We start from the raw sequence: 12,955 nt of genomic DNA on the forward strand, positions 1-12,955 counted from the left end.
ACAATCTATAACCCTTGAAGCACCTAGCACAGGACTTTATATATAGCCGACTATCCGATATTCTACTTGAATAGAATTGTATTTTTAAAAATTCAGCTACATTTCTGTTTTGATTGATTGCTTGTACTGTTTCTCATACTTGTGCACGTTAAGGTAATAACTTGGATTCAGGTTCACCCATTAGAAGGAAGGACCCAGGTGGCCCCGGGGCCTTTTGAAATTTGATTTCCTGGCCAGTATACCCACAGAAGGCACAGATTTAAAACTGCAAGCCCCAGAATTACTCAAACCCTTTCCAGTTTGAAATCACTAATGTGAGTCATCTACAGAAGGAATTATCTTCCTCTGAGCCTTTAATTAAAACTTCACCCAGGCATTTCAATTGATTTTATTTCAAAACAAGGTTTTCTTTGTAAACCAAAGGATGCCAAGATGGGGATGGGATGGGAGGAGATACAAATTGTTTCTTGTTCACCAGCCTTAATGTAATGTAGCCAGGAAAAATGCCTCGTGTATGGTCAAACAGAGCCCGAGACGGAGTTGAAATCATCAACGTGTCAGAAAGTTTTCTTCTCTGGACCGGGTTGTTTTGACATTAAATTCATGTCAGATACATCCACGTTGATTTTTAAGGGGGAAAATAAAATGATAGGTTTGAGCTTTCATTTTGTTTGATTTTTCCACTTGATTTATTTTGTTCCCGTGTGTGTGTGTGTGTAGGGAGGGGTGGGGAGGAGAAGGCAAGGGGGGATGTTTCCCCCTTGTTCCGGGAACTCCTGAGGAGAAAAACAAATGTCGTAACACTGTTTATCCTTGCAAAAAGAATAAAAGGTTTCAAGTGGTTTCAACTCTAGCATCTGACAACTCTTCAGCCTGTAAACTTTTAGTGTTTTAGAAGAAGAGATGCGATCATATTATTCATTCTCTGTATTCCTGTAAACTCCTAATTAAACCAAATGGACTTCTGCCTTATAGACTCTCTTTAATGTCTGATATTTGAACATATACAAAGCCAGGAGTTGAAGCCATTAAAGGAAGTTTTAACAAAGCCCTGAATTTCCTTTCTCCTTTATATCCCCAGGGCAAGTATGAGAAAAAGAGTAATCTGATATACTGGTATGTTTGTCTACCCTGAGGAAATGGAATATAATTTTCTATAGGCAATGTTATAAATGGCCATTGATTTCTAGGTCATCCCATGAAAAACTTATTTAAGCAGTGATACTGATGAAACCTTAGTGGGTTCTGGTTCATTCTGGTTTTAAAAAGCTTTTGTGGGATGTCTTAACCATTTTTTTTTTTTTAAGATTTTATTTATTTATTTGACAGAGAGAGACACAGCGAGAGCAGGAACACAAGCAGGGGGAGTGGGAGAGGGAGAAGCAGGCTTCCTGCCTAGCAGGGACCCCGATGTGGGACTCGATCCCAGGACCCTGGGACCATGACCTGAGCCGAAGGCAGACGCTTAACGACTGAGCCACCCAGGCGCCCCGATGTCTTAACAATTTAACCACCATTGATACAGTGTTTTCAGGGGAAGATACATCCTGAAAGAGTTAACAAAAGAAAAACTTGAAACATACTGAGTTTGTAAGAAAGGATGCCACCTGTTTACACAGACACCGTCTTTGAAGGCACTTTTCAGTCATTTTGCCCCTTTTTTTTTGTTGTTTTCCTACCAAAATTGCCCTAGGCTGAGTGCTGTATGGAGGCTCCTCTGTCATCCTTCCATTCATCAGGAAGGGTAGGCAAAATGAGCCCACATCATCGAACATGGCTTTCTGCTCTCCCTGATCACACTTTACACTCAAGCAATATAGAGCCACTTCCACATCCTTTTGAACAATAGGCACATTCCCCTCTTTTTGCCTGGAAGGTCTGTCCTTTTCTTGTCCACCCGGCCCCTGCTGTACCTCCTGTGAGAAGCCCCCCTGACTTGCCCTTGTGGGCCAGAGCTCTGCGCTCTCCAGACATCCTCCCCTTGAACAGCTGCTTGTGATCGCTTACAAGTTTGAGGCCCCAGTGGGTTATCAGTACCTTGAAGGCAAGGACCAAACGTTGTGTTTGTCTGTTTACTGCCTGCTGCTGACACAGGAAGCACGATCAAGGAGTCACGGATAAATGAAATTTAAAAACACTCCACTCCTTCATTCTAATTACCCCTTCATGTCCACCCTATTCTTTCACCAGGCAATCATATACAAATATCTCTCTGCCTTTTACAAAAGCAAATAGCTCAAATGGAGCTAAAGATATAAGGAGGAAAAAAAAAAAGAAAAGAAACAAGTTGAAAGAAAAAAAAAAAAAAACACCAAAAACTTAAAGAACCAACCAAACAAAAAACCAAGCATCTGAGACACATTCCATAGATAATCCTTATCTAAACATTGGTGAGTGAACTACTGAGTCAAGGTTGAGGCTGAAAACAGTTGCTGCATGCAGCACTAACCTTAAGGGCAGCGAGTGAGGGGCACCCACGGCCAGCAGGAGAGTGTTATGGATGAAGGTCTTCAAGAGCTGGGTGGGCTATTATGACCTGACTGCAGAGATGGACCTGGTGTTTCTGGCCATCCTCCTGGACGCTAGCCAGCAGACGGTAGCCACAAATATTGCATGCATTCCCCCAACCCCCCTTTTCCCTACTCTCATAATGTTTTCCTTCTATTCCAGATAAATATGAAATTGGTGATTCTTGTCTCCAGAGCTAGAATATGGCAGGTGGTGGGTGTAGTAATTCTTAGTAACCTATGGGAATCTTTTTGGATGTTTTAATTTGGTACTTGAAGCTAGGGAACACGGGTTGAGCTCAGTTGGAAAAATGATTATGCACTTAGAACTAACTTTGAAGAAGCAGTATTATATGCCAAATGCTCTGCTAAGTGATTCATATGCATTAGCATATTTAATCATCACGAAAAAGAGGATGTACTATTTTATCAGTCCCGTTTTCTAGGCAAAAAATCCAAACATTAGTTAATTTAAGCAACCTGCCGAGCTTGGAATCAAAATGACACTTATTCTTATTCTCATGTGTTACATAAGCTCCCCCGCGGAACTTGCCCAGTTTCAAGCAAAGGGCCGTGCTTGGGTGAGCTTGATCTGCTGGGGTGTGGGGTCCAGCCTGGCTTCAACCAGAGAGAGGGTCCTAGGGAAAGAATGGGCACAGAAAGAAATGGAAAGGAAAAGACATTGTCGAAGTGACAATCTAGATCATAGTTTGAAAATCATATTTATGATACTAAAAGAAACTATGATACAACTCAATATTTATAGGTTTTGGGGGTAAGCTATACAGTCCATTTCCTTAACTTTTCCTCTCTGATATCCATGATTGTTAATCTCACACGTTTTATTTACTTAAATTGTCTCATCACTGTTTCCATGTGAATGGATGGGGAAAAGTCTATTTATAACAGCAAAGCCCTATCTGGCCACAAGATGAATCCCATCATAACTCTTGAAGATTTGGGTTCACATTAGCATGGACTGGGAGATAAATGTTAGAAGATGTGTGAGGAACAAACTCAAGGTATTTTTAGTTGACTCTGGGGAATGTTTGTGAGTGTTGACAGCGTCACCATGGGTTGGGCTGCCACAGGATGTAAAGGTATTTAGGACTCGATGCCCGCCTTCACAGGGCCCTCATACCCAGCTTGGAAAACAGACGTGAATCAACCACCATGGTGCAATATGATAAATCCTATCTGAAGAGCTTCTGTAAAGTACTGAGGAAATAGTGAAAAAGCAGCTTTTTGGGTCTCTCCATATACAATGGCTCGCCTTATGGATTAATGCTTAAGATTTGCCTGGTGTTCTTTTGAGTTCAGACTCGCCATGAAGTAATGGATAACTTAGACGGTTAGTTTTGAAATGAGGTATGAAAACAGTTGCATCCTTTGGTAGAGGAAGGTGCAGAATTCTGATGACATCTACTCGCTAAAATGTTGAGGGTAGAAAGCAGTGATATAATGCTGCTATCGTCGGTCCGTTGGCAATGGATACTCATCTCCTGATGGCTTACTGCATAGGAAATACCTCAGTAGCCATTAAGGAAGAATGGGTAAGCAGTTGGAAAAAAAAAATCAAATCCATCTATTCCATTATAAGGAATACATCTTCAGGCACAATACTTTAATTTTATAGCTAGAGAGAGCTGAAGAAAACATCTAGATTAACTCTGTCACTTTATAGATGAGGGAACTGAGGCCTAGTGGTAAAAAATGATGGTTTTTTTTGAATAGTCTACATCTAATTAAAGGCAGATCTGGGACCAAAGCTCACAGAAGACAGGTAGGCAACGCAGTGAGTAGCTCACTTGTGAACTCTGGAGTCAGACGGTGTGGGCTCCAGTCCCACCTCCACCACAGACTTGCTGGGTTGTCTTAAGTAAGTTATTTAAACACTCTGACTTTCAGGGTCTTCATCTGTAAAGTGGGAATAGTACTACTGTATCTGTCATATATAAAGTGAAAGAATACATGCAAAACAGTAATTAAGATGAAATGAGATAATGCGTATTAACCAGGGACATAAAAAGAGCTTGATAAATGTTCATTATTAGAACTCATGGGTCCCCATTTCTACATTAGTATTCTTCCTGCCCCAACAGTAAAAATGGAGTTTTGTTCATTTTTGTTTCTTTGACACAGAAAGAAGTCTGTGTTTCAGATCTGTACGCGCATATGGTGTTCCCATCCTGCCTTACATCTTTTCTTTCAGGGCCAAGGAGATTAAGATCAAGTTGGGAATTCTCCTCCAGAAGCCAGACTCAGCAGTCGACTTTGTCATTCCATACAATGAGAAGCCGGAGAAACCAGCCAAGACCCAGAAGTGAGTCATGAGTATGGATTCCACTCATTTTCCTCCAGAGGATGGCTATTTCTGAAGTGTATAGCACCATCCCTCATCTGGAGAGCTCTCCACTCTCAATTACTCATTGAAGATCATAAGATCCCTCAGAGACTTGGTTTGTAAATGAGCATTTTTTTTCTCTCCTATGTCTGGAGCATAATATGGAATACCGTCAGGTTACTTAAAAAATAAAGAGAAGGCCCTGCCTTGGGACCTTGTCTGAGAGACAGACCATACCTCATAAAATGGCACCAGGCTCCTCCTCAATTATTTACCACACAGAAGTATGACAAAAAATACCTATTCACCTGCTGCCTAGGGGTAAGGTAACCCGCTCCTGACCCGGTTACTTAAGATCAGTGGATGCTCACCTGCTAAGGAAGGAGCCAAGGCTGCTTCCTCAGCAGGAGGATAGAAATGGAAACATTTCCCTCAGGAAGATGGTAAGACCAAGGCAGACAATTTAAGCCTAATAGGTTCTTCTCCAAAATGTGATTCCTTCAGGGTCCAACAGAGGAACAGAAGACTGTTCCTTGACAGAGGAATGAATTCTTGCCCGGCCAACTCTATTTAATGTATATGAAGCATTTTTAACCCCAATCCATAAATTAGTATTCCTGATTGGACTTCTGTAGTTCTCTCTCCCTTCTCCCCTACCTTCGCACATGTATTTCCATCAATTTAGGCATGGAGCGAAACTATAATTCTACAGAGTCAAGCTGTTCCGGCAGGGAGTGCACCTCCCCGTTTGCACAGACTCTGCTGTGACTTGGTAACACACCCCCCAGCTCGCACACGGCTTCCCACTGTTCCCCCAGCTACGCGGCCAGTCCTTGCCCCCCCCACCCCCCACAGACACCCTCCATCTTCCCCTTCAAACATTTTCATGGGCATGAAAATCAAGAAAGGAGAGTGGGAAGAAGAAAAGCCAAATGTACTGGAATTCCTTCACTCTGCTATCTGAAAGCTTTGAGGAGATGACAGAAGGGCAGTAAAAACACAGGAATCCCTTTTAACCTCCATTTCTTTTTAAATTTGACATCTGAATAAACTGGCCAATCTTCTCTTGGTCCAAATGACCTTCAGCTTAATATAGCTGGATTCGTTGGGAGATAAAAAGACGGGTTCTTCTTTTTAAATCTTTTTCCATCAACCTAAGTGGGTAGTTCCATTCTCCTCTTATTACTTCAAAGTGATCCCCAGCTGGAAGTGAGGCATAATTGAGTTTGGTGCATTTAGAAAGAAGAAGCTAATTCAGCAGGGAGTGGCAGGCAACAGGCATTGGTGGGGAAGAAGAACCACATTTCATAGCAGCAACAGATCAAAAAAATCTATTTTGAAGTAAACAATGTGGTGGTTATGGATCTGTAGGAATTCACTTTAAAAAATAGGGTACTACATTTCCTGCTTTGATTCTCTGCTTTAATGTTCCACACAGACACTTGAGCGATTTGGCTTAAAGGGATTCGGACAGTAGCAGTTTGGAAGGAAAGCTGAGGTTGATATTTATTGGATGATTTTCTTCTCTTGTCTTCTATCTCCTTTCTTCTTCCAGGAGTTAGTTTGAATTGTTTCGGGGGAAAAAAAAAAAATCCTTCATATCCGTAGAGAACGTGTGTCTCTACTGCATTTGTCAGTGACCACTACAAACCTTTCCCACCCTCTTCCAAGCCCCTAAACCCGTTCCACCTCCTTGGGTTTAGCAAATGTCCATGCCTTTTAACTAACAGGAAAAGACTGTGTTCTGCATGAGCTCAATCAATCTCTCTTCTCCCCACTTAAAATTTCTCTGTATTTTTGTACCCATGTTCTTCTCTCAGAGAAGAAAATAAACCTTCTCCAGACTGAAGTTATTTTTAACCCTCTCATCCTTTAAAAAAAGCAATCCCTTTTTTTAAAAATCATTTTCTGAGGCGCCTGGGTGGCTCAGTCGGTTAAGTCGCTGACTCTTATTTTTGGCTCGGGCCATGATCTCAGGGTCGTGAGATCAAGCCTCATGTCAGGCTCTGTGTCAGGCTCCGTGCTGGGCATGGAACCTGCCTAAGATTCTCTCCCTCCCTCTCCCTCCACCCCTCCAGTCCCCCTCTCAAAAAAAGCATTTTCTATTTTTTAAATGGTTTTATTTTTCTCATTAGAAAAACAGAAGTCAAAAAAAAAAAAAAAAAACAGAAAAGAGTTGCCCGTATCCCTACCACCCATAGCCAGGGTCTGTTACCATCTTAGTATTCTTAATTGCTCTTCTCCCTCTGGGCCCATGTTCCACTCTGAAAAAAACTCTCTCGGCCCCGCCCTCCTACTCCTCTCCCTTTCTCTTGTTTTCATCAGGGAGTTCTAGACACAGAACGTGTCAATCAAGAAAAGACTGTAAAACAACCAAAGCATCTATTTGGGGTCTTAGGGATGGCAATCTAGGAGACACAGAGTCGACCAAAATAAAAAATGGGCCCCCAATAGCCAGCGTGAAGTGCAGGCTTATAAAGGCAAAACCCACAAGGTTATGTAACTTGCTTTGGAAGAATTGTGATTGATGCAGGCAGACTTCTAACTATCTAATGCACGGTTGGCTGCTCAGCTGACAGGTATTACATTATCTCTATCTCAGTCCGGAGCAGAAGGATTGCTCCAGGAAGTGGTCCAGGTGTGACTGGCAAGAGTCAGTTTGGAGATGGGCCCCGCTTCCTCAACGTCTGCTCAATTCTATTCTGAGTGACTCTCAGTGATGCTTGCTTGGTTTTGAATCTTCTTTCACGAAAGCTGCTGCTTCCAGGATCTTCTCTTCACTCTTGCTTATCCAGTTTAGACCTACTACCCATACGACCCTCTCTAAAGCCTCACTTTGACCCGTTGCCAGAGTTTGTCTGCTCAACGGTTGGCCTCCTGAAAACTCTCTTCCTTCACTTCTAACCCTGCCTTCTCCTCTCTCTCTCAGGATTCCCACTTTTGCCTACCCTCTCCATGTGTGAGCATTCCCCAAGGCTGTGCTCTAGGTCCTCATAATGAGTAATAAACAAATCAGCACACCACATAAATTTAGTTTGCAAAAACTGTTACCATGGCTTGTCATAGAATCCATTGGGAAATGCTCAGGAGCTGATATAGACAGTTTAGTTTATATAGTTTAGTTCTTATAGTTTATTTTATATCCTAGATGTTCCTTTGCCCCCTGCTATGCCACTAATTTTTAACCACATTTTGTTGGTGGTGTTTTAACTTTTTAACTCTAGAATGACCTCCACACATAAGCAGGACCCAGCCATACACAGGGGAGAACAGTTACCAAGCGTTCCCACACCCATACTCTCACCGGGTGAACAGCTGAGTGAGCCTGACTGCCGGGATTACAGTTGTATGTACAATGTTTGGCCCACACAGAGACAACGAAAAGTGCCAGGTTTTTTTTATCTGCATCCCCATCCTCGGTGCCCAGGTCACTGTTGGCCATGGGGTAAGGGCTTAACAAATGTCCATGAATGGACTTGAGCGGAGTCATGACCATATTGCTCTGCGGGAAAGGAAGGGAGAGCAGAGCGGGCACCTAAGTGCCAATAAATAACTGGGATCTCATTTTCCTTGTCAAGAAGAAGAGCATGTGAGAACATTACCAGAAGTGTTTAAACGTGTGCCAGGGACTGTGTGGATTTAAAACAAAAAAAAACAAAAAACAAACAAAAACAAGGAAAGGAAACCACTGGTGTTTCGAGAGGTTAAAATACTTTCTCATGGTTACAGCTTAGGAAGTGTCAGAGTTGCCAACAGTTGGAGTAATGGTTTGTGGGGCTAACATATTCGAAATGGAAGTTTCGGGTCATTTATGGCTTTCATCAACCAGACTAACTATGCGCACACGGAATCATCATGAGTGTTTGCATTTGACGCATGCTTATTGCAGTACAGATTAATGTTGCAGGGTGTGCACCATCGGACAGGTGGAACGAGAGAAATTCTCCATGACCAACAAACTCTACCCTTAGGCAGTGAGCGCATTGTTGCCATGTAAGAGATTCGACAAGTACATAGGTAAGAGTTTAGTAAAGAGAGAGACCACTTCCAGTCGAGATGGTCACTTCCTGGACCAGTTGGCATTTACACCGGGCATTATAAAACACACAGTTAATCATCTCTATAAATGTTTATTTTGCCTTTCATGTGAACTGGCTTCCTCCCCCTCCCCCCACACCCACACACAGAGTCTCTGTGCCCACTCTCTGTGGTCAGCGATGACCTTGCAAACCAGGGCACTTATTGGCCATTTAGATCTGCATCTATCTTGTTTCCAAAGAAGTCAGACTTAATGAAGGCTGGCAAATTCTGAGAATCAGGACAGGATGAACCTCTGCTACCTCCTCGGCTGGTAATCAGAACACTGGGCTTTATGCTGTGGGGCATGCGTCCTGCTCAACTGTGTCCTTGAATCAATTTGGACTAATTTAACCCCCAGGCGGGCTCTGCACATGTCCTTTTCAGGAATTTAATCTTGGCTGTGATGTACTGCTGCTATTGATCATTAGTCTGGTTCTAACAAGACCATTTGGGAAAAATCGGGTCTGGTAGAATGCTTAAGTTGGGTGCACCTGCTTATGTCATTTCTTCTTCCTGTGCTCCTCTATACCCACCAGAAGAAAAGAGGGGGAAAGAAGGTGATTTCATTTTCTGAGAATATTTATAAAATCAGAAAGAGATTCAGTGAGTGAGCCAGGCCTTCCCCTTGCTCTGTTTCTTCTGTCCAATTATTTAATGTCTTGCTGTTTCTGTCAACAATCGATAGAGCCTTGGTGCGTGTCTATTATATGCAGAACATTGAACCTGCTGTAGTGAAGAAATTACGATGTGTAAGCCCTGAGTGCTAAAAATGTAGATATGAAATAATATATACATGGGAAGAGTTCTCAGTATGAGGTAATAAAGAAGAGCCAAAAGGAGTTACAACCTCTAGAAAACAAGTCCTTTTCTGGTTAGAAATAAAAAGAGGCAGAAAAATATAGGGACATACTTGCAATCCCTTCCTCATGTCATTTCTCTTTCCTGTGCTCCTTTATACTAACCAGAAGAAAATGGGGGGAGCAAAGGTTGTTCACTTATTAAAAATAAATTTCCAAGGAATTGGTGTGGAGCACTTGATCAATGACACCTGTGTTTCTAGCCAGGAAAACAGAAACTATGTGAGATTTTTTTCACCATGTTTAGTCTTCAAACAGTAAAAACATAAAGCTTTATGGAAAGCCAAATAATTAAGACTCCAAATCTGTACATATTCTGCAATGAAGAACATGGAAGTGAAGGCAGTATTCACAGCACTTAAGCCAAAAAATATCTACTGCCATCTTGGACTCCTTACATAAAATAAAAGACAGCACAGTGAAAAGTGGAATTAGCAATTGTCTTATCAACCTCAGCTGCTAATCTGAATGCTTAAAACCCCAAGATATTATTTAAAACACACACACACACACACAGAGAGAGAGAGAGAGAGAAGCAGGAACGTTCCTGGACTGTCTGAAGAGAAGATAAAAAAAAAAAAAAGTGAAGAGCTAAGGAAGTTCCAATTTAGGAAAAACACCTTCATTGGCCTTAATATTCTTTTTTTTTTTAAGATTTTATTTATTTATTTGACAGAGAGAGACAGTGAGAGAGGGAACACAAGCAGGGGGAGTGGGAGAAGGAGAAACAGGCTTCCCGCGGAGAAGGGAGCCCAATGTGGGGCTCGATCCCAGGATCCCGGGATCCCGGGATCATGACCTGAGCTGAAGGCAGACGCTTAACGACTGAGCCACCCAGGCGCCCCGGCCTTAATATTCTAATACATGCCTTGTTAGTCTCTTTTGATTTGACAAGGAAGAACTCACATCACAATGCAAGAGTTAGAGCAGGGGAGCCCCAGGAGAGCACAGTCAGCCATTTTTCCCAGACAACAGCAGCCTGCCTTGACACAATCCTGCTGTGAGAGAAGAATTGGTGGTTTTAACAAGATAACAGCAGGGTTTATGCATATATAAATGTTAAAATAAAGACAGCCTAAGGGGAATTATGTGTTGGCTATTACCTTCTCCTTTTGAGTCAGCATCTAGAGCATTTATGTACAACATTCTCATTCATGATGTATAACCACTTTTCTTCTCAGAAAGAGAAAACCTTTTAAAAATCAGTATCCTATCCTAACTGGGCAGGAAAAATGCACCCAGATTTTTAAAAATGTAGATGTACCATGATCACATTTCCACCATGAGGCAGCATCCCACATTCCATCTTCCACCAGCCTTAATGATGGCAATAGGATGTGGAATCAAATGCCCTTTGCTGATTAAATTGGGCAGCTAAAGGGGAGCACTGGTGAGGCAGAGAACATGAGTTCAATCCCTATAATGGGGCAACTGGATTTCACTTAGTTACATTTGGGAAAAAAGATCACAATTGGAGATACTGTCATGAGATATACAAGAATGTCAAGACGCAGCTTCTTGACAAATAGACTTTACTGCTAAAAAGAGACCCAAACAGATTGTTCAAGAGGAGATGAAAATACACAATATTGAGGCGCCTGGGTGGCTCAGTTTGGTTAGGTGTCTGCCTTTGGCTCAGTGCACAATCCCAGGGTCCTGGGATCGAGCCCCTCATTAGGCTCCCTGCTCAGCAGGGAGCCTGCTTCTCCCTCTCCCTCTGCCTTTCCCCTCCACTCATGCTCTCGCTCTCTTGCTCTCTCTCTCAAATAAATAAATAAAATCTTAAAAAAAAAGAAAATACACAATATTGATGTGTGAAAACAAACCCAGCCCACCAAACCTGATTGTCAGAAAGAAAATAAGTCAAACTCCCTTGTCCTGAGGATGGGTCATTGGGTATATCATTTCTAAGAAAAGCAGGTCCAAGACATTGTCAGTGAATGTGGTTAATTCCTTTCTCATGGCTGTTGCCTTTTTTTTTTTTTCTGAATTCTTGATTTAGACCCTCACTGGATGAGGCCCTGCAGTGGCGTGACTCCCTGGACAAGCTCCTGCAGAACAACTGTAAGTTGGAATTGTCTTTTATAAAAGGTCAGGGGAGGGACAGAGGCAAAAAATCACCTTTGTATTGCCTGTGTCTTTCTTCTCCAATTTTGACATTTCTTCAGTTTTTCAAAGTGATCTCAACAAGGGAAGAATGCCAAGGGAGGGTGGTTATCCAGCTCACAAGAAGAGGAAGGTCTACTGCACTGGAAGAGAATGTGAAAATAAAATGTCCTGAGGACTCAGGATTGCACGTTGTTTTCCCATCTGTCCTACTTACTCATGTGGCTTGACCTGGGTGCTTCTTAATGTTTTCATTAGTAAAAGAGAGATACTGCCTTTTCCAGCTTAACCTCCTAATGGCTTAACAAGGATTGGCTAGAGCCATGTGCAGATCACTGGATTAGGAAGCACAGTTGGGTAGTATGTCCCAGTCCAAGCTGCTATTAACTGTTTTTGTGGCCTGACATGGTTGTTCTCTCCCCCAGCCTTGGTTTCCTCTTCTGGTGCTTGACCTTTATATCTTTATTCAAGACATGACAAAAGTGCCAGAAAGAACCCATTTCCAAGCTAATACCAATACACCTGAGCACTACTTACTTTTCCCCTAATGCAAATCCTTACCAATTCCCAAGGCCTATGGTTTCAAGTGCAAGTTTCCAGTGTTTAAGATGCTCCATGATAACTAGATGGCTGGTCTGCAGTCACACTGAAGCATTCTCCCCTCCCTTGGGAATTTCTGCATGCAATCCCTTTGGTTGGAATACTTTGTATTCATATCTCTATCCACTGAAATTCTTCCTCTCCTATAAAAGCAAATCTAAATACGAAATGCCTAGTCTTCCTTGGCCATCCAGAATGATCTCCCTCTGAGCTTCCAGAGCCCTTGTCCGTACAACTTTTCTCCTGCTTAATACCTGCTACCATGTACTTTTTCATAGGTGTCTTCCTCCTATGATAGATTATAAACTCAGTGACAGCCAGGACTCAATCTTTTGATCTGAATAATATCCCAATAAGAAGTACACAATATAGGGAGAATAAATTTGTTGAATACTTCATTTTAAGAATATGATTCAATTTAAGATACTCAACCCATATTTCCATCTTTACCCCAAGAATGG

At 42.2% G+C, this 12,955-nt stretch overlaps 1 protein-coding gene across 2 annotated transcripts in view; it reads left to right on the top strand.

Moving 5' to 3' along the window:
- The window catches only part of RGS5 (regulator of G protein signaling 5), a 48,535-nt gene that overhangs the window by 20,921 nt on the left and 14,659 nt on the right, over positions 1-12,955 (top strand). For both annotated transcript variants that reach the window (XM_006734511.3, XM_031029414.2), the window contains exons 2-3: positions 4,720-4,830; positions 11,791-11,852. In XM_006734511.3, the coding sequence (XP_006734574.1) occupies positions 4,720-4,830; positions 11,791-11,852 (173 nt within the window). The remainder of the gene's footprint in view (positions 1-4,719; positions 4,831-11,790; positions 11,853-12,955) is intronic.

This window comes from Leptonychotes weddellii, chromosome 6 (genome assembly GCF_054177405.1).
Source record: "Leptonychotes weddellii isolate Sample4059 chromosome 6, ASM5417740v2, whole genome shotgun sequence".
In the NCBI taxonomy this organism is placed as follows: domain Eukaryota; kingdom Metazoa; phylum Chordata; class Mammalia; order Carnivora; family Phocidae; genus Leptonychotes; species Leptonychotes weddellii.